The sequence below is a fragment of the Blennius ocellaris genome (genome assembly GCF_963422515.1).
Source record: "Blennius ocellaris genome assembly, chromosome: 14".
Taxonomy (NCBI): Eukaryota; Metazoa; Chordata; class Actinopteri; order Blenniiformes; family Blenniidae; genus Blennius; species Blennius ocellaris.
In genome coordinates this window covers 23,013,411-23,039,773 of record NC_137663.1, presented here as the reverse complement: position 1 = coordinate 23,039,773, position 26,363 = coordinate 23,013,411, and the positions used below count along the sequence as shown (strand labels likewise).

The window sequence follows — 26,363 nt, the reverse complement described above, 5'->3', positions numbered from 1 at the left end:
TTTGTTTGTGACAGGAAGGAGCCTCCAACGGGACCGTGACGGCTCACACGGAAGCGGAGCACGAGGTGCAGCCGAGAGAAGACGCACAGATAAGAGCGTTGTTTAGTTTCCCTGCAGCTTTTCTACCTTGTCCTGACCGATGAGTTCCTGGTAGGGGATGTGGGCGGGCAGGTACGTGTGCAGGAGCGCACAGAACGCCAGGCCGTCGCTCCAACTGCTGCTGAAGTTGGTCACGTCTATGTTCTGTTGACAAAGAGGAAGATGATTAAAAAAACAAACAAAACCAAAAAAAATCACAAAAAGTCAATAGCGTGCAAAAGGGAAAGTGGTCATGATTTGAGTGAGAGAGCGATTAGCCTCTTGGCAACATGAGCAGGCGATGGGGGGGGGGGGGGGGGGGAGAAGCCATTAAGACATCAAACCACATGCAATTACATTTGATGCAATAATGTGCCGCTGTGTGTCGTTCAGTGTCATGTTTCCTCTGGTGGAGTAGAGTTCCTCGCAGATTCCTGCCGCTGCGTCTGATCTCCTCTCTGGGAGAAGAACGTGCATAATGGCACGTCCAGTTTGCCGTGTTGTTGTTTGGGAGTTTTTTTTTTTTTTTTGTTTTGTCTTTTTATTTTTTTTAGAAGAGCGACGCCGCCTCATACGCTGTGAATAAATCGCACCCCGAGGCAGATACCAGGAGAGGAGTTCGGAGGAAAGACTTCCTCCGGGGCCATTGTTCCAGGTCAACAGGCTCCCCCGCTGGACAGATAAGTTATTTCCGGTGTCTTCCTGTTTCACTCCTCTCAGGAACCTTTAGGAAAGGGGCTCTCGGGGAGAGGCTTTCCTCAGTAGCGGGAGGTTTCACAGGCCGGCACCTTTGTCGTTTTCAGACGCTGAGCCTTGGGAAGGCGACACTCGGCATGTGAAAGCAGGCGTTCGCATGGAGACGTGTGCAAAGTTGAAGCTGCATTATGCAACGCCTGCATCTGCAGCTGAGCCCGATCATACGTCGGAACATAATGCAGAAGCTGCTGCACAGCAACACTTTAGATGAACAAACCTGTGAGCTGCCTATCACTTTTCAGATGAATTTGAGCAAAAACTTTGTTTTCATTTTTATCGAAAGAGAGATGCGGCACCACGCATATAGCAGACATATAGATTATATAATAACATCAACCATGAACCATTAAGGTGAAGTTACTGCGGTTGTAAAGCAGCCGCCATGCAAAAGAGCTCTCAGTCTTGGGAAAATGTTTGTGTTTTTGTAATACAAGATACAATCAGTTCAGCGACTGCTGCAGATACGCAGTACGGTCACATGCATTCTGCAAAACTGAGCAGATACTTTCAGTACGGACACTTGATATTGGAGAGTAACAGGACTTGAGTTTCATGTGAAAACCGTAAAGCACTCAGCTCATTTGTGAGGAGCTGCAAGAACGTCTGAGGATAATTACTGGTGATTGGAGACGAGGTTCTGACTCTTTCTGCACTCAACAGCCCGGTCGATATTCAATTTGATATTCAGATGTTAAAAAATTTAAAAATTCCAAAGCTCTTTGTCGGAAATATTTGGCTCAAACATGAATTTAAGTGGAATGGTTTCACCTCGTCGATATTGACCATTTTTGGGCAGAGCATCCTTCGCCAGCTTCCTCTTCTCAACTTTAACATCAAGCTGAAGTGCTGCTATTTTGATGGAGCTCACGTCACACACGGTGCCCGAGATGCTCGGAGGCGGAGGAGTCTGAGTGTCTGGGAACGGTGCGACTGCGCACAAGGGAAACGATTCCCCCCCAAAAAAAGAAAAAATTGGGCAAGATTTTTGCTTTTCATGGCACAGTCTCAAAATGTTTTGATCGTTATCGCGTCCAAATTATTGCACCATTATATGATTGTGTACAAGCTGAATTTCCTGAGTGCTTGGAAGTGGCTCTTAACCGACGTTCCACATATTCAGCAGCATGCAGCATTTCCTGCAGATTTCTGAAGATAGGTGTGGAGCAGGGTGTCTCTCCAGATGAAAATAGACACGCTCTTCTTTCAAAAAGTATAAAATCAAAATCCGAAAAAATCAGTCTGGTACATGACCACCACTTGTTTATACAAAATTAACTTACGATGCTTCGCGAATTGACCCTGCAGTGTTTTAAGTCAGTAGTTCTATTTGCATGTTAAAGAAAACCATAAAAAAGACACGTCTTGTAGTGGGTGGCTGCTGACTGCTTTTATTGTGAAAGGCTACCGCTTTTCTGTAATGTTTGAGAAAGTGAGAGATTTTAGATTGGGTCTGCAGCCGTGCTGAGAGCTGATTTGTCAGATTTTTAAAAAAAAAAAAAGAAAAGAGAGGGAATCACAGCTTGAAAGAGCACAAAACAAATTGTTTATCCATGTTATTTTAAAATAAGTCTTGTGTTGCTTTAATATAGAGGCAATTTCTCCAAAAGTCACATTGTTTCTTCAGTTTGGGATGAAGACGTTGCATCACAAATCTTTGGGTACATCTGTGTTCCTGTGGTGTGTGTGTGTGTGTGTGTGTGTGCACGTGTGTACACAAAGCATTAGCTCCAGCAAGATGCTAAAGATTTGTTTACGATTGCTCCAGGCTGGTGGTCTTCAGCCGGGGCCCCGAGGACCGAGGAGCGCTGCAGACCTTCATTCTGCAAATCGAATCAGCGGCTGATCCATACATGTGATGTCAGGTTAATGTCATTAACTACCCGAGGAAACAGTCCGGCCGCGCGTCCCGGGCAAAAGAAATGTAAAATGTGTACCCTAAGCCTCTGCAGTAATGGATATTACACCAGCTGGTAAAGAAATGTCTGATTTCTGGTTGCCTTTGTTGGTTTGGAATTGATTTTCGTTTAGAATAAAACTACATTTTTATATTGAAAAGTGTTTTTTTTACGGACACAAAAGGAAACACTTTTCAATATAAAAATGTAGTCATGGTCATTGGTCATGGGAAAGCTGTAAATTATATGGTCAATCTTACTAAAAATCGAACTTTTAGGGCCAATAAAACAAGCTTTCATGTAAAACCACAAGTACAACAGTTGCAGAATATTTATCAAATCCAACCAGGTTTCAGAGATCAGAGCAACAAAAACGATAAACACACTATTTTCTAGCATTTCCAATCAATATATATATATATATATATATATATATATATATATATATATATATATATATGTGTGTATATATATACACACACACATATATATATATATATATATATATATATTAACAAAAACCAATGCACACATACAACTGCAAACATATTTGAAAAAAAATTCCTTCATCAAGCTCATCGACATCCACAATCCTTCTGCCCAGAGCCTCACAGGAAACTCCCGCCTCATCTTGAATTTCAGATGGACACTTTATGATTTCTGAGTGATATTTCATTGCTGAATATTTACACATTACTGCACTGACACATTCATTCGTTGATCTTTTCTGAGTGAAAACATTTCCAAAGCAGCTGAGGCGTCCTGCAGAGTTGAATGTTCATTTCTATTCGATGCTTTGTTAAGAAGGATCCTGAAATGAAGAATAACTCAGTTAAATGTGCTCTAATTTGAGGTTTTTGACACTTATATCTCACACGGATGAAGACATAAATGAACAATGTACTTTAAATAAAAACGAGTCTTCCTACAGTGTTTTCTTCATTTGGCCACATCAGTTTCGATGCATTAAAACAACGCATCAAAACTATATAATAATAAATAATAATGTTATATATAAATAATAATGTTTCACAGTTAGGCCGTCAGCACACACTGTGACACACCACTCGTCGGGGAATCTGCTCTGACGGCCCATTTTCACTAAATACGAGCGCGTGTGACAATACGCTGGCACGTTATGATAGATCTGCTCGATGTGCTGAATAATAACTCGGGCTATTAAAGCGTATTTATTGTTTCCCCCGACACGGGTCATCAGGTGAAGCCATTTTTGGCCACAATGGGATGTGGAGGAGAAGCCAAACAGGATGCGGCGTCCCGAACGCGGGCTTCGTTCACGTCCACCGCTACTCGTCACCATCGGGGGAAGAAATCAGCACAACATTTCTCCAAGAAGCATCTTTCGATATTCGCGTCGTCATTCGGGCCGAATAGCCTCGCGGTGGGGTTTTAACGAAGACGAAGCGCACGACCTGTGCAGTCATGTAAGTCCACATTCCCCTCATAACTCTCTCCTTGCTCAGCGGCACCGCCAATAGGGTGTAGATGTTGACTCACACACGTAGAGGACGGCATTAAGTGGTTAGTCAGACCCCCCGACAAAGACGCACCGAGACAGATAGGCTGATGTGTGTGTGTGCGTGTGTGAGGGTGGAGAAGGTGTCCTAAATCTGGCCGAGGCAGCAAGGATGTCCGAGGTCGGGGGTGTTGGGGCCGACCGAGGGTTGGTGAGGTTGTTCGGGGTGGAAAAAGAGAGGGAGAGGCTATGAATGCTAAAACAGCAGCGGTCAACAACAGCTCTCTGGGAGCCGGCTCAGAAAAGCAAACACAGCATCAAGCGACAGGAAGCGTCTCGCTCGGCACAAAAGGCAGAGCTCAGAGGAAAAAAAAAAAGAGGGTGAGAGAGAGGAGCAGGGCCTCGTACAAAAAGGCTGGACTGAGTGGAGAGGGGGGGGGGTGAGGTGTGAATGTGTTGCTCTGGTCGGCTGCCAGGCGGGAAACATAAAACATCTTTAATAAATAGTTCTAATGAAGGAATCAGGCAGCAGACATGTGCAGTTGCAGCTTTCAAAAAGGCCAAAATATATTCGGCTGCAGTGGGAAAAATAAAGCTGCAAGTGGAACAAGTGGAGGATTTTGTTTGTTTTTTTCATATCCAACTCTACCATGTGGCTCCGGTTTCAACAGTCACTTGCCAAGATGTGAAAGATGGAAAAATGTCCACAATTTGACAAAATAGTTTGAATATAGTCTTACAAAAGCATAAAACAGATAATAGGTAAAAAAAACAAAGTGTAATTATCGTGTCATTGGGCACCATTTTCCCGTCAGCCGGCGATCGCTGCAGCCAGTAATCGTTTCAGACGTTATCTGTGTGGACATTAAACCTCACCGGCGCCTCGGAAAACGTCTCAACGCTCTAATCCTCCTAAAATGTTCACAGATGAGCTGGGCTGCGGCCGGCAGCGTCGGCACACACAGTAAACACGAGCTCCGCCGCCACACGTGAACGCCGGCGGGATGAACGGCGCTGCGGTCAGACACTTGACACTCAGACGTCTTCAAGTTGTTATCCCCGAGCAGGAACGGCTGAAGGAGGGATGACACGTGTCAGGAGACGGGGCTGTGTTCTTCCTCAAGTTTTGTTTTTTTTCCCCCCCAAAACAAAGGGTCTGACTTTGTGTTTGAAAGCTTTTAATTTCAACAATCCATAGAGAAAATCTGACTGAATATCGAGGAAGCATGGCGAGGATTAAGTGGCTGTTCTCCTCACTCAGAAATCGGAAAATCAAGACGTGTTTAATATGAGGGCCTCGGTAACAGACCTTTTTTTTGTGGGGAAAATAAAAACTGGGAATGTCGAGAGGAAGGACTTTTCTCACTTTATTTTTCTCACTTTATGCTCACGTTGCTTATTATCATCATTAATGTGCTTTTTTTGGTTTCATTTCTGTCTGTTTGATCTATAAATGTTCAAAACAACTGCAAGATGCAACAACCTGGTCGACTACTTTTATCACAATACTGTTTCTTTCCTTTTAGGAAATTCTGGATTATCCTAACCAACCGTGCACGGCCAGAAATGAGTCCTACATTTCATCACGTGCTCAGTTGCTTTTCAGGCGAACGTGTGCTGGGGTTTGTTTAACAGACGTCTCTCTGCAGTCCAGCCGGCCGGTCCGCTGACCGATGAGCTGCTCTCAGTATATAAACTCCGTCTGTGAGGCCTTTTGTCTGGATGAATGAGGAGGTCACCAAAACAGAAAAGGCCAATATCAGGCATGATGAGGAAAAAAAAAAAAGAGAGAGACAAAAACAATAACAAATAAGAATGTTGGAGAAAAACAAAGCAAAAATGAGGAAAAGGAAGTCTGACATGGACGGACAAAGGGAGAGGGAGAGAGGGAGAGAGAGAGAGGGATGGAGTCGAGGGAGAGGAAGAGAACGCCCTCATGGTTCTTGCAATGAATCACAGTCATGAGCAACGAGAGTGCGGAGATAAAGACGGGGCGATGGGGAAGGTCATGCAGCTCCCGACACACTCAGCCTCGCTTTCCTGAAGCACCCGGGACGAGAAAAGGAACCTGGAGGGCGAGACGAGGGCAAAAAATGGCGAGCGGGTTTGCCCCCGCTTCGTGACGGGGGCGGTCGACTTTGATATGAATGTACTGCGACGTCAAGATGATCGTCATCGCTCTCAAACTCCTTCATGTCAAAAAAATAAAAAAAAATTTAACCCTCAAACAATTAAAATAACCATTTATTCGGTAATTAAAAGGATTTTCTAGACAAAAATTTGGCGACATCACCGTTGAGCAAAGTCTTAAACTACGTGTCCCTTTAAATACACGTTTCTATTCCTCACGCCAGCCATTAAAGTTTAAGTCACACTTTTATGTCTCGGTCAACAATCCGGTTTTTATGACAAACAAAGCAATTCCCCCTCTTACATGTGTTTTACATGCACTTTGGTTAAAATGCAGGGCGGGAAGGTCGACGCCGTTCCAACACACACAAACACACCATTACGCGTAAAAACATCTGGTTGAGTAGAGAAGTAAAGTTTAGTGCAAACAGCACTTGGCTGCGGGATCTTTTTTGATCTTTTTAAACTCTGAATCTCTCTCATCACTCAAACTGTCAGATTGTTACTTTAATTAGAAACGTCAACATTTCCTTGCATTGTTATAATTAGAATATTTCGCCGTGGCTCTTAATAGCAGCCGCCAGATGTCATGATCTGATTTTTTTCCCCCATTCTCCAGACGACTTCAAGGAATTTTTTTGTTTGTTTGATCCCAAATCACCGTCGCCACTGACGACGACTGCTTGAAAAGAGATGTTTATTAGAATCTGGAAGCATCAAAAGTATTCTTGCTATTCTCATCATCTGTGAAGACAACGTGCACCACAATCACTTCTAATCTGCACTGGCACACCGATGATCTCACTCACATTTACCGTAAAGCTCATATCATCAGAAGTGAGGAATCCCGGCTCTTTGAAGAGAAACCATGTTCCCCTCCTCGATGTCTGACCTCCATTCCACACTCGCCTGGCGGGGGTCCATTCCTGTCTTTCAGTGGCTTTGTGCATGTGTGTGTGTGTGTGTTTGTGTTTGTGTGTGTTTGTGTGACAGTTTCCCAGACGAGGCCGGATAAGCCGCGCTCCATCAGGCCCAGCTGAGCGTAATGTTCAGAACCTTTGCTCATTGTTCCCTTCTTAAACAAACAGCGCATTTATTTTTGTTTGGCTTTTATGGTTAATTGAGAAAAAAAAAAAAAAAAGGGTTTAAAAAGTGTCCGGAGCGGTCCTAAATCAGGACATCAAAGAGCCTGATAAATACACAGTGGGAGGTTAGAAAGTTTTCCAATAGTGTTCAGAAAAGCTGCGGCTTCGAGGCCGGCGCAGAAAATAGGTTAGGAAAGGAAAGGAAGTTGCATCTCAAAAGAATACGATTGGGGTTTTTTTTGCATTTGAGGCGGGAGATCACATTTCGCCGAATGGATGTAAACTTTGCGACTGCAAACTTTCCAATCACGCCATCCTCTTACGGAGGAAGAGCAGAAAGAAGCTGCACCACATGTAAACAACACAAAGCACTCAAGTGGTTTCCATGCAGGCTCCGGTGAGTCACATGTACCGAAGTGCCTTGAAAACCAGTTTAACGTAAGCTGCATAAAAGCAGCGCCGCGCTCCAAGCGCAGGATCCCTTGTGAATACCAATTTCCTGCCACAGGGCAGAAGTCAATCAGAAGCAGCTTAAGGTCCGCACTGATCGATCCGCGCTTCCAAGAATCCGACACTTGAGGTGTGACGGGGGCCTGTCTGGCTTCACGTTTCCCCCTCCTCAGAGAGTTAAACAGCACCGGCACTGCTCCGAGGATCTCCGTGTGACTGCAGTGTGGATAAACACACCAATCGGCTCTTCAAAAGCACAGGCGGGCGGAACAAGTACTATTGATCGGCTCATGACAGCGACACATCGCTGGGATTTATTAAGCCGTTACAAGACAAGTGAGTGAAGTGGGGCAGGAAAGTGACAATAAGGCTATGCAGCTTCGACGGCGACCAAACTGTGACGGTTCCATACGTATTCAACCGCGTCGCTCCTGAGAGAAGCACCGGGCATCGACACACCACTTCGAACATTCTTGAGCTAATCTGGCGATCTTATGCCAGGTTCTCTCTTTCCAAGATCAAGCTCGCCTTGTCACACAGTCCCGGAGTTTCCTGAGCTTGTGCCCGATCCACCTCCACTTCCTCCGAAGGATTTGATGTGCCATTCCTTCCTGGTTGCTAATCTCCCGTCGGGCTTTTTTTACCGTCGGATCCCAAGGTTGGAATCTGGGTCTTTAACTGCAGATCTTATGGGAAGAAGTCTGGATAGTCGGGACAATGTTCTGCTTAAGACCTTCACATGGTGCATTTATCAGTTTGATGCCTATCTACTTCAACATTTTTCCTCCACATAGTTTTGAAAGCCTCCCACGTCGTCTTTAAGAGAGGCTGCAGACACACCGCTCCATCTCTAATTCACCAAAAACGTTAAAGTGGTTTTTAAACGCCGGTGGACACATCCTTCAAAACTAAATCACTGTTCAGCAGTTTTGGTTGTCCTCTATTAAATTGATTAATAGTTTAGAACTGAAAACCAGACGTCATTGACGAGGTTGGCAATAGTTAAACACTATTAAAGAACACATTTTCTGGACAATAACTAACAAAGTGTTGAGTGATTGTCAGAAATGAATAAGACCTAAGCCATTTATGGGAGTGAACATTGCAGCCATTTCTTATACTTCCAGTTTAATTAGCTTGAGTGATATTGGCTGAAATTATTAGATTGATCTGTGTCTGTATCTGTAATGATTAGCTGATTTGTAAAAAAAAAAAAAAAAAAAAGTGTTATTAATTTTAATAATAATAATAATAATTCTAACCAAGGAGTTTAAACTGATTTGTTTACACACAGTAGATGATTTGTGATGTTTTAAGAAGAGGGCGCTGGCCGGTGGGGACAATCATTAATCTCTACACAGTGCCTGATAATTCAGTACCATAGATGGAGCTATATGTTGCACAATCCCCAGTCAGGCGAGGGACAAATGAGCCAAATAACCGGCGTGACGTGATCCCGCCGAGGACACGCCTCCTCGTCGCTCCTCTCTGGCACACGTTCACACCTTTCTGTTTAAATACATGTCATTTGCCATGTTTTCCTCTTACCTTCCCCAAACTCCATTTACCCGTGTTGGTCCTGCCCAGAGGCGCCATCCATATAGCAAACACATGCTGACACCAAGCACACACACACACACACACACACACACACACACACACACACACGCACACCTGAGCCTGGGCTGCGGCATGCTTTAAGACACGTAGACCCTGGCAGCAGTTTTTTTTTTTTAACCACAAAGCATTCATTTCTCTTTGATAAATAGCCATTAATGGGAGGTAATTACATCCCCGTGCATCGTTTGTCTTATTTTGTTCTGCAAAGACGATTTAATTCCTGAATCGTCATCTGCTCCGGAATACACTCCAGACACTAACTTCTCCGGCTACTTTGGATGAACTTGGAGAAAACCCACCTGCTCAGACCGGTTTTATTCACATAATCTCTCCCTCCTCATTATCTCCATCAGTTCGCACAATTCTCCGAGTTCCCTCTCTCGGACGTACTTGTATGAATTTTGAGAAATGGCGGCGCTTAAAATGTGTCACAGTCTGTGACGTCGGGATTTGCACCCTCCTACAGTCAAATGGTTTATTCTGCACACAGCAGCTATAAAGCAGCAAATAATCCTCCAGTGCACTCACAATCGCTCTCGCTTTCTGTTTCACTTTAATTAGATGGGCGTTTGACCAAAAGGTCAGCCAACAACGGGGCGGTAATAACAACCGGCACGGGGCTGACCCTCCCCTCGGCTTTGTCTCCGTCTCATGCAGCAGCTTCTCCGGGGTCTGCGTTGGCAGACGAGCGTGATATAAGAGCTTGTTTCCTCCCTCCGTCCGCCTGGTAACAGAGGGAGGCTGGAAAGTGAGCGGCGGTGCTCAAAGCTGCCTCCTCAAAGTGACCATTAATTATGTAGCCTGAAGACAGCGAGCACAAATCACAGTCCACTGACTCCTTACTAAAGAGCCAATTAGGGTTGAGTTATTACCTTTTTGACCTTAGTCCACAGCAGAGAGGAGAGCCACCGCAAAGTGCATGTGGATGTATTGATAAAGCCAAACCTCACTGACCTTTATCAGAGCAGAACGGGAGCATGACAGAGGCAGACAGAGGGAGGTGGACGTATATTCCAGGTGATCGCTGTGGTTTTCTCTGCTTTTACTTCTCGGGAGGTTCGGGATCAGTCAGCCCCTCAGGGCCATTAGGACTTTTAATTAGTGGCTTCCGTGTGAAAGGAGGCCTGCGAACCGAGCGGTCTGCAGCAGTCTGACCTTTCACCGGACGTATGGAGTTCAACACATCCTCCGAGCGTAACCTCTCCTCTCGGGCCACCATGAGAACCAAGCAAGGCGCCGTTATCTCGTCATCACTGTACATGCTGATGTCCAGCAGACTCGGCTTATCTCCTTCACTCAAACCCCACAAGAAAGTCCGGCACGTACTGTATGTTAGCATGCTTTGGACTGAGGAATTCACCAGTGGCGGGAGAAAGCCCAAGAGGAGAGGAACAGCAGTTCTTGTAAATCTCTGCTCACTGCCGTCACAGAGGAGGAGAAAGAGCTGAACAACAAATTCCTTGAATGTGTGGGAAATCACTCCGAAAGCTGAATGGCAGGACTTTTTTTTACAGACGTTCAAAAGTCTGAATGAGTCCTACATTTGTCTGTCCTTGTGCTTAATGACGACGGTTGTGTCTCATGCTGACCTGCAGATTCAGTAGAACATGTCAGAACAGCACGGATTTGGTTTGATGACGCAAAAAGAAAAAGAAAAAACCTTTAGTGGGAACTGGAAACATAAATAATGAGATATTTTACCCAATAATTGATAGACCTTGATAACATGAATCAGTCGCGTCTAAAAATAGGCATTTTCAACGTTATCTACTCAACACTTAAGAATTACAGGGAGAAAATGCACAAATAAACGACCTTGGCTCGTATCAGGAAGAAAACCGATTATGCCACAGACTGAAACACTCCCAAGCAGCCAAATCTGCTTATTGCATTCCTGATACTTGCAAATAATCACAGTGGACTCCTAAGCCCTTTGTGTGAGGGGATCATACAGTAGGTTCCACGTTTAAATCCACACCAGTGTGAACGGGGCTCTGTTCAGGGTTTTTCGGTCCATACACCAAACTGTCCTGAATTGAACTGGAGCCTGCAGTTCCAATGAATTCCTAATTTGACCAACGTACATCTAAAGTCATCGACTCACACCCAATAAATATAAATATACAAGCTGCAGATTCTTAAGTTCTGATTCTAAAAATAACTGACTATTGAGGCTATATTCACTTCAACTTAGATTTTAAAGGTAATAAAATTCAACAAACATTTAACTTAAGCAGGGCACTATAGCAGCAGTAAAGTGAAGACACCTGAGGAGACAGACCTGTCGCATCTTTAATCCCCCAATCAAAGATTTGCAGTAAAATTTACGGAACATTTCCATCCTTAAAAATACTTCTGGTGCACAAACATTCAAAATCTGTGTACAGAGCACACATCATACTGTATCGCACAGACCCATCAGTTCTATCTCTTTCTCTAACATGTTACCATCACTTCACAATCTGCATTATTTGTTTCAACAACACATGAAAAATGTCGGCAGTAAAGCACCCTGATCGCTGATTGGGTGAATCGCCCAACACACGTCAGCAGAGAGACTTTGCTTGGATTCCCGGCTAAACGTTGTGTCCCTGTTCAATTGTCCCGCATCTGCCACCTGTTCCTTCTCCTCCCATTCAATAAAAAGCAAACTGTACCCATCGGAAATCCAGTAAAAACAAAAGGCGGCTTGCCTCTACGAGGAGAGGGTGACTCGAAGTTCACTGTGCTCTGAGAAAAAAGGAACTATTGATCTGGTGGCTTATCTAATAATTCAGACTACTTATCACTCACAAAGCTGGGCCTATTTTTAGCATGTGTCATCCCACACGTACCCTTTTTTTACTCAGTAAATCGAAGCTACATGCTAACGCACTGATCCCAACCAGAAGAGGAGCAGCGGCAGGTGCGTCTGTGATAATAATTCATCTTTTATCAGGTAAAGTTCACAAACTTCCGCCAGTGTGCCTCCTGGTAGGAGTCTCAGCTCCCTGGCACGCTAGCACACAAACATGATGATTACATAGGCAAATCTCTAATCCCACTGGGCTTAATAGGCTCCTGAAACTGGCTCCGAGGGGGGTAAAGCCAGTATGGTCGTTAGCACTTGGCTCCATGGCATCGGGAAAAGCAGCGGTTGGAACCAACATGATAACAATGCATAAACAATGGGACATGCATAAGACACCAGGAGAGCTATATAAAACACACACACATGCATAAATCCAGTGGGCGCTTTGCGCCGTTGTTTCCATAGCAGCTGTGCCACAGTGAGATGACAGGTGGGTTTTGCATGCGGGGGTAATGTGTCACTGCTGTCTGACGCCTCAGAGGAGGCCGAACAAAACAAAAACAAATGGCTCCCGGCGGGAGGGAAGCGAAAACCCAAGACCGTACGAAACGCTGAAGCGAGAAGCGGCCAGAGGAAGATGCAGCAGATTGTGAAGATGGAAGGGGAACCTATCTGGTATCTGAGAGCGGCCTCTGGCCTGTGATCCCTACCGGATAGCCTTCTGTTTTCTTCTGGCACCACTTCAGTAGAGCGTTTCTCTTAGATCCTCCATACTCCCGCGCCAGTGCAGCCAAGGGGTCTTTTCTTTCCACACTGTCACCAGGGAAACACAAACCACAACCACAGAGAGACAAGAGAGAGGGGGGGACAGTCTCAGTGTGTCATACAGAGACTGATACCCTGGAAAACCACCATCGTCACATCCACACAAACATCGGCAAATACTGGAAGTTTCATAAATACTTAAGTTTTGCAAGCAGCGTGAGGTCATGTGACTGAGTCAACATTTTCTTAGAGGAAAAAAAAAAGAAAAGAAAGAAATTCACCATTCTGACATGATTCATCAGCAGCCATGACATAAATACCTATAATATTTCACAGTAAAGCTTTAGGGACTTATACATTTTTTATTATTGCGGACTCACACTTTTTTTCTGGATTAGAAAGTAAACAAAAAGTGATCTGTTGACTCTGCAGAGGGTAGAGAGCTGGGAAACACCACATAATGTGTTGAACGTGTGAAATAATGCACAAAAAAGCTACTGTGGTTTAGAGGCTTCAATTAAACAAGGGCCAACTATATCCGTCTTCAAATAAAAAGTTCATTCTTGCTTCGCACCGTCAGTCCTATGACTGAACACACAGAGACAGGACGAGACATGAAGATGCCTTAAGAAAGAAAACATACAACGGCCTCTTGTGTCTGTCAGCACGTACATTTGTTTTCATTCAGGTTCTTTCCGGATTCCAGGATGTTCGCTACGTACCGTTTTATCTCATATGAAAGTGATAGCGCTGAGTGTTTGTGTTAGAGTTCAGAGTCGGTTCAAGATTACTCTGGACACAGGCCAGCGCTATACGCTGTCCCATGTGGCTTTAAATGAAGGATGTGCAGCACTATCTCTTGCTTTCCCCCCCCAGCCTCCCTTTTAATTTCCACATTCCACCTCCTGCTCGCGTTCCAATGTTTACATACGGTATAGTGACTCTGTGCTGCCGTACGACAGGAGAGACAGAAATCACACGTAAAGCCGCAGATCGCTATGTGCATTCTGATCCAGGGGGTCTGCTCCCTCCGGGTTTGTGCCGGAGCCGAGGCCATGGGAAGACCACGAGAGACGGTCGTTGCTCTGAGCATGGTAAACATTTCACACGTCACCGCCGCTCGCCTGTTGAATTCATTATTTCTGAGTTTGAAGCGCCATAATGCCAGAGATCCTGTTTAAACTAGAACTCCAGAGCAGGAGGGGGGGGGGGGGGGGGGGTGCTTGGACTTATCATCAGTGATACAGTGGCCATATCATAACTCCAAACATGGTAATGCACTGTTGTCTGAGAGAGGAAGTCTACATGCAGCTGCTCAACAGTTACAGCCACACTGTGGTTGATCATTTTCTCGACACGTGTCGATTCAGGCAAAAGAGAAACGAGCTGCACTTTGAAATTAGATACATTAACTCAGCGTGGCTGAATATGAGGCCCGAAAAACAGTTCCTACCGACAATAACCACACTGTAAACACAGGTGGCGGAAGCAGAGAGCTCAGAATGGAATTAGAGGAGGTGGATGAACAGGTTTTTGAGGCCTGCTACTATTTATTTATACAGTATAAGTGTTATCCGCTGTGCATTTGATTGTTTCAACTTTGACGAATCACTGCAAATAGATATAAAGGTAAGTGTGAACACATCTTCCTCTACCAGTTCTAATCTGCCGCAGCAGCAGGGAAGAATAGGGGGATCAAGTCGGCCATTCACAGCCAGGACTGATCCGCGCATCAGGGCGACAGCCAGCGACGCCACAAGTCAGAGGATGAAAGCTTGTTTGTTTAACCGTGTGTCCGTCTTCCCATTCCGATAAGCGAACGGCCTGTTGCACAAAAGCCTCCTGTTTCATGTCAGCACTGCCAGCAATGAAGCGCGCAAATCCTTCCCTGTGTAACGTGACCAAATGTCTTCCATTGCGTCAGCATGTCTCCTCTTATCTTTTTTTTATTTTATATATATATATAATTTTTGGAGGCATGTATTTGAACTCTCAAAGGGAGCAGATGTCTGTCCACAAAATGCTTAGTAGTTTCTTTTTGAAAGTTATTTAATTCTTTATAAAAAATAAAAAAAAAGGCGAATAAGTATTTGGTTAAAGCTGGATCTATTTAAGTTCCTTTAATTCTGTTGTAATTTGATTAAATATACCAGGGGTGTTAAACACATTTTTGATCAGAGGCCGCATGCAGCCCACTTTCATCTCGAGCAGGTAAAATAGTGCCACAATAAGCTTTAAATTTAAACTTTAACGTTTGCGGCGCAGAGTATACGTGATGAAAATGTCGATATTTTCACAAATTCCAAACATTTACTACTGAAAATGACTGCAATCTCAACATAAAGTTAGGAATGCTGTCCAATTGGAAACATCCGACTGGGAACACGGGAAGTTTTCATCCTAAAGCTGTAACTCAAGAGAGGCTAATTTGCCCTCACTGAACACATTATCCAAATTAAAACTTGTCAACTTACTTAATGAAACTCTGTAATAAGAAAACTTTATTGCAGTTACAGTAGAGATAAAGAGTTGTCATATATATATATAGACGTGATGTCTATAAAAATCCCTCTGTAAGATTAATTAAATCCGTGCTCGGGGTCAAGGAGATGACGGCAGAGTTGTAATTATCCTTATCTGTCACTATCTACGAACTTATCTACCGACTCAGCCGTTTGCGTCACGGGACCACTCAAAACTTGTGGTGGGAATTTCCCGACTGGAAACCAGTGATATTATTCAAGTGGTATGAGGAGTGAGCAAGTAGAAACCTCCAGCAGCGTTTTTTTAAAAACACTGTCGTTCAAAAGAGATTTTGAACCAACCAAGTTTTCTGCCTTTATTTCTTTTGTGTTTTCCTGCATGTTGCTCACAGCGATCAGAGGATGTTTGCAGATATTGTTAAACTCTAAAAACTCAAACTAAATAGTTGCTTGGGTTTCACTGAGGCCTGATTTCCTCCCGTCCTAAAAATACATGAAGGGGAAGCAAAAAGCCACCACACTTATCAATTTTTTTTATCCTCGAGCAGACATGAGGAGCTCACCTCAGCTTGCTGTTGCCTCGATTGTAGCTGAAAGACGCCGTGCGTCTGCCGAGCGCCGCCGGGCATTTGATGACGGACTCCAGAGACGGGCTTTTCCTCATCAGGCTGCTCGGCTTCAGGTCGTCCCCACGACTCGACAACTTGTCTGTGGACCGAGGGAGGATGGATGAAACATTGCTCGTCTGGTGACGGCAGTGAAAGATGCGAGTTTTCCTGCTGTGATCAATCACTGCACAGCCTCTACCGAGCCAGGCCCGTCATCTGACGGCTTTTTAGGATGTGATTGTTCATTTATTCCACCTTTCAGTGAACATGCAGACTCATGACGGCATAACCGGTCAGAAACACAACATAAGAATCACTTACAGAAGTGAAATGTTTTCACAATGTACATCTAATAAGTTTGTTGGAGGCGTGAATAAAAGCAGCTGGTGAAGCATTTTGCAGCCAACTGGGTTTGTTGTATAGGTATTTTTTGTATGTTAATATATGTATAGCTCCATGATTACACTGTTTAAATGCAGGGTTTAACAAAGTAATGACAAGATGATTAGACAAAATAGTATGATTGAAAAATTAGGTGAAATTAACCTGACTTATTAAATATTTTTAAGAATACAAATCGAGGCTGCCAATAACAAAGTCGGTGTGGAGCTGGTAACACACAAATGAAAACGTCTTGTCTTCTTTATTTTCACGACTATTTACATTGTCGATTCCCTCGAAAGGCCTCAAAACCAATAATTAACAGATGTAGAACTATATAGTAAACACTAAGCGCTAAACCATGTTTAATTTTTTAGATTCCTCAAAGTATCAAAGTATTATCAGGGTTCATTTGTGGAATTGGTTTTCTTCTTAATGAGGTTTGAGACCATCGGTGAGCAGAAGTCAGGTTGGTGCTTGTTTGAATAGATATTAAACCCAGAACCAATCAGTCGGGAAAATTGCAAAAAAAAATTAAAGTGTCCCCAAGTGCAGTCGGAAAGAAATCATCAGGCGCTCATATGAGTAGTTGACTGTGGAAACCAAGAATCGCCTCTGCTGCCGAGGGTGAGTTCATTTGAGTCATCAGCCTCAGAGACCACAGGTTAACAGCACCTCAGATAAATGCCAGTTGTCAGGTGACACATTTGGGGATTTTATTCAAGATTGAAGGTCCACTGAACCTCCTGCAGCGACATGCCATCCCATCCCAATGAGTGGCGGCTATCTGACCAAGAAGGAGCGTTTTGGAGCTAAACGACCTCCACAGTCACCTGATCTACACCCGATACAGGTGCTTTGGGTTGAGACGGATCGCAGAGTGACAGCCAGCGAGTGCTCGGCATCTCTGGAACTCCTTCATGAGGCTCAAGGGCACAATGCAAAGAGTGTGCAAAGCAGTAGTCAAAGCAAAGGGATGGATAGAATTTGAAGAATCTAAAATATCAAACACGTTTAGTGTAATTTAACACCCAACTCACAAAGTTTAGAACGCCGCTGAATAAAAAAGACATCATAATAATTGTGTAACTAGTAAAATACAACACTTTAAGATTTGGGATGTTGTCTGTGTTTATGCACCATTAGGTTTTTTTCAGATTCACATACCGTGAGGATGAGAAAACTCTCCGTGGTTGATTCTTTTTTCCAGCGTCTTTGACAGTGGCTTTACGTACGAGTGTCTCTATAAGAGAAAATCAGAGTGGAGACGTCGTCACGTCACAGTGGGAGGAGGAGTCACTTTACGGAGGAGAACCGTGAGGTCGAGTACCTGGACAGGTGAGACGGCGGCGGCGGGCGCCGTGCGTACGGGGATCCCGCTCAGAGGGTTTCTGAGCGACGGATGCATTTGAACCACGTGGCTTGGTCCATCTGAAACAATCGGTAACATGCCACATGTTTAAAAAAAAGCCTAAACATGCTTTTACTGTAAATAATAATCTTACAGGGAAGTCCTAACATTTATATATTCTAGGTTCCTCCTGCACCGTCACTAAAAAGGGTTTGTTGAATTACAAGAGTGATTTCTATTTTTAACAGCTGCAGAAAAACCCATTTAGTTTTTTGCAAAGTGTCAGAAAATTACCTGCAAATCTAGACTAAAACAAATATTATGGCTGAAGTGAAGTGTGAGGTATCGCACCGTAAATACTCTATACTGATTCAACAGCTATTTTCGCCGAAGCGTTCTATTATTACGGTGGTTATATGTCTTGTTAGTACAATTTAGTTATACGTTGATTATATATCTCAGACGTTAATTGTAGTTTTGTGAAGTTACCATATTCCCTTTTTTAAAAGTTGTAATTTTGGGTTTGGAACATCAAACTGAGTAGTTCTGAAAGTCTGGCTGAATAAACGTGGAATCACATGCACTTTCATTCTACTTAAACCTGTTAAACCTCAGATTTAGATATTGGACTGGTGTCGTATTTATAGATATGATGAAATGTTGGTAACCGAAGGCGGTGAGGTAATGTCACTTGACAGAATATCTTGGGGATTTATCAATCGCTTGTGGTAAATGATTTTAGTGACAAACATGAACCCCCCCCCCCCCCCCCTCCCTCCACCCTGTCCAGGGTTATGTGACGTCGCCCTCGGAGAGAATGACGGGTATGTGTCTCCCCCTGCCCACCAGCTGCTGTGCTGGGATTTCCCCGTCGGCGTGTGTCTGTGTGTCGACGTGTCTGTGCTCACTCTGTCCAACAGTATCAAAGGACTTAATGAGGGATTTGACGGTAGCTCCGGGCTCCGAGTCGGGATCTCCGCCGGCGTCGCCGGCAGCGGTCGGGATCCCGGTGACGTCACACCAGTGACGGCCGCTCTCCGAGTCGGACGCTCTCGCCTCGCCGCCGTAGGACCTGGCGGACACAACGGACACAGTTGCTGTGTAGAGAGACGCAATAAGAGTGTACATGCACTGCTTTTGAGGGCGGGAGAATGTGGACGGACAACACGCGACAGCCCCGACTTTAGGACTTTATCTTGAGGTGCGCGGTCAGTCGGACTGGACGGGGTGTTTGCTCAGAGTATCGACGACGTGACGTCAATATCGGTCCAAAATGCCAATAAGCAAAGGCCGGCTGGAGGTGGATCGAAATCTGGGGAGCAGAACGTGAACAATCCCAGTCGTGAAGACACGTCCCACCCGTAGCTTCTGGTGGACGTTGGACGCAAAAGCTGCAGATTCTCTCTATCAGTGATGTGTGATGAGCAAATGGCAAAGAATAATAGTACAAATCACACAGCTGCCGCCGGACTGGTTTAACTTATTTATTGGTCTACTGAACAACAGTCAAAACAGACAATACAATACATTTTCATGTACTTTTTTTCTTCACAGGCGGAAACCCAGTCACAAGTCTTTCTGGTCAGAATAAATTAACGGGACATTTCGCTGTGTGGTTTCCTAACGGACACTGAGCGACCACCCGGCTGAAAACTCAGCTTCGTCTTCGTGCTACTTTGCGTTCATCCAGATGTTTTCATTTTAGCACCTGTAAGCAACGTTTTGTGGCTGAAAAGAAAATATGGCTTTCAAAATGGAATTTTACGTAGAACCTGAGACTGTAAACCAATATACTATTACAGTAAGTGGTAATCTGTAAAGGTTTTAAGCTGAGATTATGTGGCACATCCTTTAGGAAAAAAAAAAAAACTTTACAGAAATTGGTGCATTGAAAGAGACACCACAGGAAGGGTCTAAATCTCTTAATCATAAGGAAGTTATCAGAGGCATGTTCTCTGAATTTTTAATAAAAAGTTTCTATTATTAACTTCCAATTAAATTACGTTCCTTAAAACTGCGATTAGAGGAAACCATCATGTAAAAGTGATTTTAAAAGGTAAACTATCCTTTCAGCAACCAGTAACACAGTCGACTTGGTCTGTGAACCTTTTAAGCTTTTGGTCTGTATTCCGAGAGTAAAAAGTGACCCTGAGGTTCAGCTGAGTGTGTTTGTGGCAGTTTGATCATTTCATTCAGGCAGTATAGTATCAAGACTAACTTTGTGGAGTGAAAATAAATATTGAACTTGTCAAAAAAAAAAGAAAAGACTCAAACTGAAGCCGAGCAGACGATCCATGGTTATCGAGTGTTCTTACCGCCATCTAGTGGCTAAAGACAACACTGTATTTTATACCAAACACAAGATCAAAGTCTGAATCGGAGCAGCTCTTATTGATTTACAGCTCATACATGTGCGGTTTAAAGTAGACTAATAGAGGTGAAATTAATTTTACTCATACAGACAGTCAGAAAAATAACACGAGGTCCAGCTCAACACGAAGAACCACTTTCAATCCTGTTCAATCCTTTAAAATCAGATTTTTTTTGTTTGTTTTATATTATTACCAGCTCGACTTCATTTTAGCTGAATGGCTGGAGTCTAGAATATTTCAGATGGGTGAACATTAAACCTATATTTTCACACTGTTTTGTTTCCCATGATATTTTTCATGACAGTTGAGACACTTTTTAATCTTCTTCACTTTCTCAAAGGCACAAAGCAGCTTCATAACAATAAAAAAAAAAGGAGTTTTTCGAACATATGGCACCTCCTCAACACAAGGGAATCACAAGCATAAAGAATACATTCATTTAGAAAGTAAAAGTGTTGTGATATTGTTCAAAAGGTCCGAATGTAAAGAGATAGAAGCCAGACTGAGTCTGGAGTCTGGTCTAAGTACTGCAGGTCACAGCGGCTCGCAATAAAACTGGTTTACCGCTTCGTATTTTCATTGACATGGTAAGTGCAACGATAACATTGTCTTCACAGGGTGATGAGGTGAGGGGCTTTTTCTCTAGTGCCCTTCGACTGCTGTCTTCGTATCAAAGGTGGCTCCTGCGCTCATCCTGCAAGGAAGAAGAGGAGGCGAGATGAAGAGATACAACTGCTGCACATTCTTTGCATTTATACCCATACAATAATTTTTTCCCCTATTGTTATTGTGAAAGCCAGATCACTTGGTACTCGCAGACTTAAAAAAAAACAAAAACAAAACTCTGCTCCATGCATACCTCATGGGATTAATACAATCACTCGTCAAGTCAAGATTGGCTAAATCACCCGGTGATGAAGACGCTTTGCAAATGTATCTGTGGCAGATGACGCATAGCATGAGTTTATTCCAGTCATGCCGTGCAGATCATCCTGCTCTTCGACCAAAAGAGTTGTCGGGTTATTCACTGAGAGGACAGCAGGTGGCACTAGATACATCTACTTCAGCTGCAGACTGAATGAACCAGGCAAAGCGGGAGGTCAGAAAGCCCTGAAGGTGCAGTCAGCCAGCACGAAGGGGACAGACGAGGGTCAGACAGGCTGAAGCAGCAACACCAAGCCAAACACAGACAGGAAGTCATTGAGCATCATCATCATCAGCAGCAGCAGCAGCAGCAGCAGCACACAGGGCAGGGAGAGAGGCAGGCTGGCCGAGCGAGGCCGGGCAGGGCATGGGACTCACCTGGACGTTACACAGGGAGGCTCGACAGGACATCTCTGACACATCGTCACAGGGAGCTGCTGGAGGCGGCGAGCGGACGCGGCGCAACAGCTAATCTTTGGGAAAGTTTAACGATTTTGCTGCCGTCTAAATGCCAGTGCTGTCATGCGTTTCGAAACGGCAGTTTACCTCGTATTTTGGATAAGGGTTCATTGACTTGACCCGATTTCTTGCAGAAGTGTGTTCAATAATTCTGCCTCCAATAGAAACACGTTCTGCGTTGCAAGCGGATTTCTCCGCACCGACAACACTGGCTTCCAATAATAGCGAGAGTGAGCGGGGGGGGGGGCGGACTGATGTCAATCACAGCTGAAGCGCTTCCTACTTTGGCGTTTTTGTGAGGGGATCACACGAATATCACTCGATCATCAGTTCATGGGACCTTTAATACCTATAGAATGATCTGAAAATAAATGACACGTCTGATTTTGATATAATTATAACTACCGAGGAGGAAATAATGCAATGTATGGAAACAGTTAACCAGGACTGACCACACAGATGACCAAATATAAGTTTACCACAAAAAGTGTGACAACAAAAACAAAACTGTCAAAAACACTAGATTTTCACGCTGAAACAATTATGTAATCACACAAGAAACAAGGCAATGGTCTTTATGGATGCATTGATCACAGTGATGCATGGCTACCGTCCTACAGCACTTTGTGAACTCTGAAGTCGTTCCGACACACGAGTGTGGAATACTTGTATGAATTCACTTTCATCGACGCAGCATCTGTCACGAGAGCTTGATCAGCCACCACTGCTACCTTTAATCAGGGCGTCGTTTGGTTCTTGTTATGATGTGGTTGCACTGTGAGGTTTGAATGTTACTTTTTTGGGAAAATTAAAAGAGGGAGACAGAGAGGGCAGCAGCTTAAAGGAGTAGAGTACACAGAGGGAAATACTGCAGGAGTCTGCTCATTTACTGTCAAGAGTCTGCCAAATCCCAGGCACCTCACCTCTTACACCCCACGGATTTCATCATGTGAAATTCCAAGATACGAATGAAGTATTTATCTCCACTAATTTGATCCCAGACAGGGGATTTCGTTTTTGGAAACCTCTTGACTCAAGAGATTTATTATTCCCATGAAACATGGCTCTGGGTGGAGAGTTGGCAAGACTCTGGCAGGTAATTCCATGACCACATGTGTTCAGAGAGAAAGGAACTGGCAGCCCGATGCTAAACGAGGGGAGCTGGAGGAGGTGGCTGGGGGGTGGTGGGGTGGGGTGGGGGGTGGGGGTCGGGGAGGAGGAGGAGGACGTGGGGTCGGCTGGCGAGGAGGGGAAACGGTGGAGGATGGTGAAGGTGGTACCTGACTCCCTGCACGGCCTCCAGGTCGGCGGTCAGCTTGGCGCTGCGGTCCTGCTCCTCCTGCAGCTGCCTGCGGAGCGTGCGCAGCTCCTGCTGGGCTTCCACCTTGATGTCGTTGGCCACCACCACGGCGGTCTGGAGGTCGGCCTGGAAACGACGCCACTCCTCCTTTTCATCCTGAACACACGGACGCAGTCATGAGCATTAGATTCATTGCACCAGTTCATGTTGCATGAGCTTGGGTCCAACCCTTTATGTGGAGTTTGCAACACAGGAGAGCGTAGCTATGAATGTTTTGAATCGTCTCACTGTGAAATGTGAAATGCCCAAAGCGTATCCCGTAACACTGCATTGGAAAATGTGGCATGGAAGATGGATGGATAAATGTTTACTGAAAGCTTGGTAAAGCCGCCGCCTATCCAGTGTTTACTGGAGCCACAATATCAAGCAGCGAGGCCGTTCAAACATGTCTGAAAAAACCAAAACATCACGGCAAATTAAAGAGCAACAAACCTCCAAAAGCATCGCTAACATCAGAAACAGAAAAATATAAAATAAAATAAAGAGGTAGGGATTAAAGCAAGACACCAGGAAAAGAACAGAAGATATCCTTTGAAATTGTACACATGCACATAAATATTTCAGTTTTACTTTAGAGCCAAAGACAAAAATAGCTTTTGTTTTTTTTTTGTCTTTGAAGTCACTATGTTGAAAAACTTTGCCTTTGAAAATAAATAAATAAATAAAATAAAGAACCTACACTTATAAAAATATCATTTCTGAATAAGTCACATCGATGAAAGAAATATAAGAAAACTTTACAAAGCAGCTGTGTCAACAGAAGTGATTGAAGACGAACATAGATGGAGAAAAATCAGCCAAAAATACAGAGCTGCGGCTCTGAACAGCCCACCTGCAAGCTGCAAAACACCGTTGTTACAAAGCTCGGTGGAAAGAAGGCCGAGAGGTCGCTCGAACAGAAAAAGCTTCATCCTGAACTTGAAATGACACTCCACCCAAATCTCTCGCTGACTCACACTCAGAAGCATCACCTTGGACTCTCCAGCTGAATTTGCTGCTGTGAAGAATTTCTGCTACCGATAAATGTGATCAAAACTTTAAATAAATTGGCTTTAGGTCGATTTTGCTGATCCTGTACCTTTAAAGGATTAATACAAACAAAGATCAGCAATCAAATACGAAACTAAAAGACAGATTCAATTAGAAATTCACAGCATAACTTTTTAATCATTTTACATCTTGAACTGAACAGGCGTAATTCTTCGTGTGTTTTCAGAAGGCGTTTATCATTAAATCCATCCCATAACCTCACTCCCAAAACTGGCACACATCTATATTCAACATCTGTTCTTACTTTGTGGGTTTCAACCATTAACACCCTCCCTTAAATAATAAATTGCTATTCTTTAAATTAAATTTTGTTGAATAGCATCTGAAAAGCTATTATTCACCCGACGGAACATAAAACATTTAGCAGGGAAAATTTAACACAACTTATGTGCTGAGCTTGACTTCATGTCCCACAAATGCATGTTTCTTACAAAATTGTATTGATTATAAAGAATAAATATATATATTTATTTTGGTCTTTGTTCCCCACCAAAAAATGATTACAGCAATATGAATGCTGCAAATGACAGCTCAGCAGGATTCAAAGCAAATTGAAACAACAAAGAAACTTTATTTGTGCGACAAATCTCTTTGTTAAACGTCAAGGAGCAAGTGAAAAAGAGGAAAGCTGAATGAGAACAAACAAAAGATAGAGGAAAAGATCAACAAAGTGGTTTAAATTCAGCATATTACGACACTGAGGCAAAAAAAAAAAAAAAAAAAGAAAAATTCAAAGTCAGATTATCATAAATCCACTTCAGGACTTCTTACCTTCATCTGTCTGTTTAAAGATCTGAGTTGTCGGTCGGCTTCAGCTTTTTGCTCCTCCAGCTTTTTGACAAGATCTGCAACGTTAAGTTCAAGAACTTTAATGAGCGCTTCTCTGAACTGAAGCTGGATTGCTATCCTTTATTATTATAACAACAGTATTTATCCCTATCTCTGCAGTCTATGCATGAAATATATACAGTAGGTGAATAAAACTATAAAGTAGTAGACGCTTTTATAATCTTTCAGGAGTTGTTGTGGTCATACTGCTAATCTCATGTACGATTCCAAGCAGCTAATTTAAATGTAAATAGTGGAACCATATGTAATCCAACCAGATTGAAGACAGTTAAGTCACAATGTGCACTCATTCTGGATGGTTTCATAAAGAACCGCATCGTCATGTGTAAGAGTTCTACTGCCACCGTATTTATAGAGGACGCCTGAATCTCCAGAGCACTTCATGTTACTGAGAGAGAGAGAGAGGTGAACGTACTCTCCATGTCCAGCACAGCTTGGTTGGTGTGGCAGTTGACGGCTCTCTGCTGCTCCACCTGGTCCTCCAGCTCAAAGATGGTCTCCTTCAGCTCCTTCACCTGGTTCTCAGCCTGCGTCCCGGCCTCCTCCAGAGACGCCACCCTGGTGCTCAGCTCCTGCTCCCTCATCCCCGCTCGCTCTTCAATCTGCTGGCATGTGGCCTCAACCTGACATGACAGAAGACACATGTTATGTCAAAACTTGCTGTGAATATGTTAAAAGATATGGGCTCATAAATCACCACTGGCTCAAGGAACGGTTTACACTGGTCCTTCACAAACCAGCAGTAGGAATGATATTTAGCGTCAGTGAAGGCTGGACCACGATGAGAAGTAGTTATCAGAATTTAATTAGAATATTTTCACTGCTTCAGCCGTCCTGATTAATCACATTCGCCCATTCGCACACAAACGATAAGGACGGGTATACAAGGGACTGACACACTGTTGAGAGAAATCCACGATCAGTGTCAAACCCGAGGTCGCATGGACACACGAACAGGGCGGGACGGGGGATCAATCTGCTGACTTGGAGGAAAATCGAGTCGTGTGTGAAGGAACCACGAACCAAGATGGAATCATATCAGACCACGAGTTAGATGTAGTGGTCTGGGCAATGGATGGATGGATGGATGAAGGGATAGATGTATTCCTCTTCTCCATACACTGTAAACCAATCTGAGCAGTGCCAGTTAGACACCCATGAAACCCACTCTGACCATTTGCCAGATAAACAAGGTGATATAAGAGGTGGCGTTAGATTTTAAACTGCCTGCGTGTGCTTTGCTGCAGCTCCTGCTGTTGTTGTTGTTTTTTGGGTTTTTTTTCTCTAAAACAAGCAGATGATGTAGCGGGGCAGGCCGCTCTCCATGTGGCTCTAATCGCCGGGGATGTTTGTGCATGAAGTTATGGAGCGGCCGCTCCCTCACACCCACGTGGCAGAGAACAGCAGTGTGACTCACAAGGCTGCAACACACAGTCGCGTCGCCCTCCAGTTGGCACATCAGTCACAGCCCAACACTAA

The 26,363-nt window shown here is 44.0% G+C and overlaps 1 protein-coding gene across 3 annotated transcripts in view; it reads right to left on the bottom strand.

Moving 5' to 3' along the window:
• Positions 1-26,363, bottom strand: part of specc1 (sperm antigen with calponin homology and coiled-coil domains 1) — a 75,608-nt gene that overhangs the window by 8,794 nt on the left and 40,451 nt on the right. For all 3 annotated transcript variants that reach the window (XM_080509368.1, XM_080509369.1, XM_080509370.1), the window contains 9 exons: positions 25,300-25,507; positions 24,807-24,880; positions 22,906-23,081; positions 18,779-18,942; positions 17,850-17,950; positions 17,687-17,762; positions 16,094-16,238; positions 12,993-13,095; positions 127-243 (listed from right to left, as the gene is read on the bottom strand). In XM_080509368.1, coding sequence (XP_080365494.1) covers positions 127-243; positions 12,993-13,095; positions 16,094-16,238; positions 17,687-17,762; positions 17,850-17,950; positions 18,779-18,942; positions 22,906-23,081; positions 24,807-24,880; positions 25,300-25,507 — 1,164 coding nt within the window. The remainder of the gene's footprint in view (positions 1-126; positions 244-12,992; positions 13,096-16,093; positions 16,239-17,686; positions 17,763-17,849; positions 17,951-18,778; positions 18,943-22,905; positions 23,082-24,806; positions 24,881-25,299; positions 25,508-26,363) is intronic.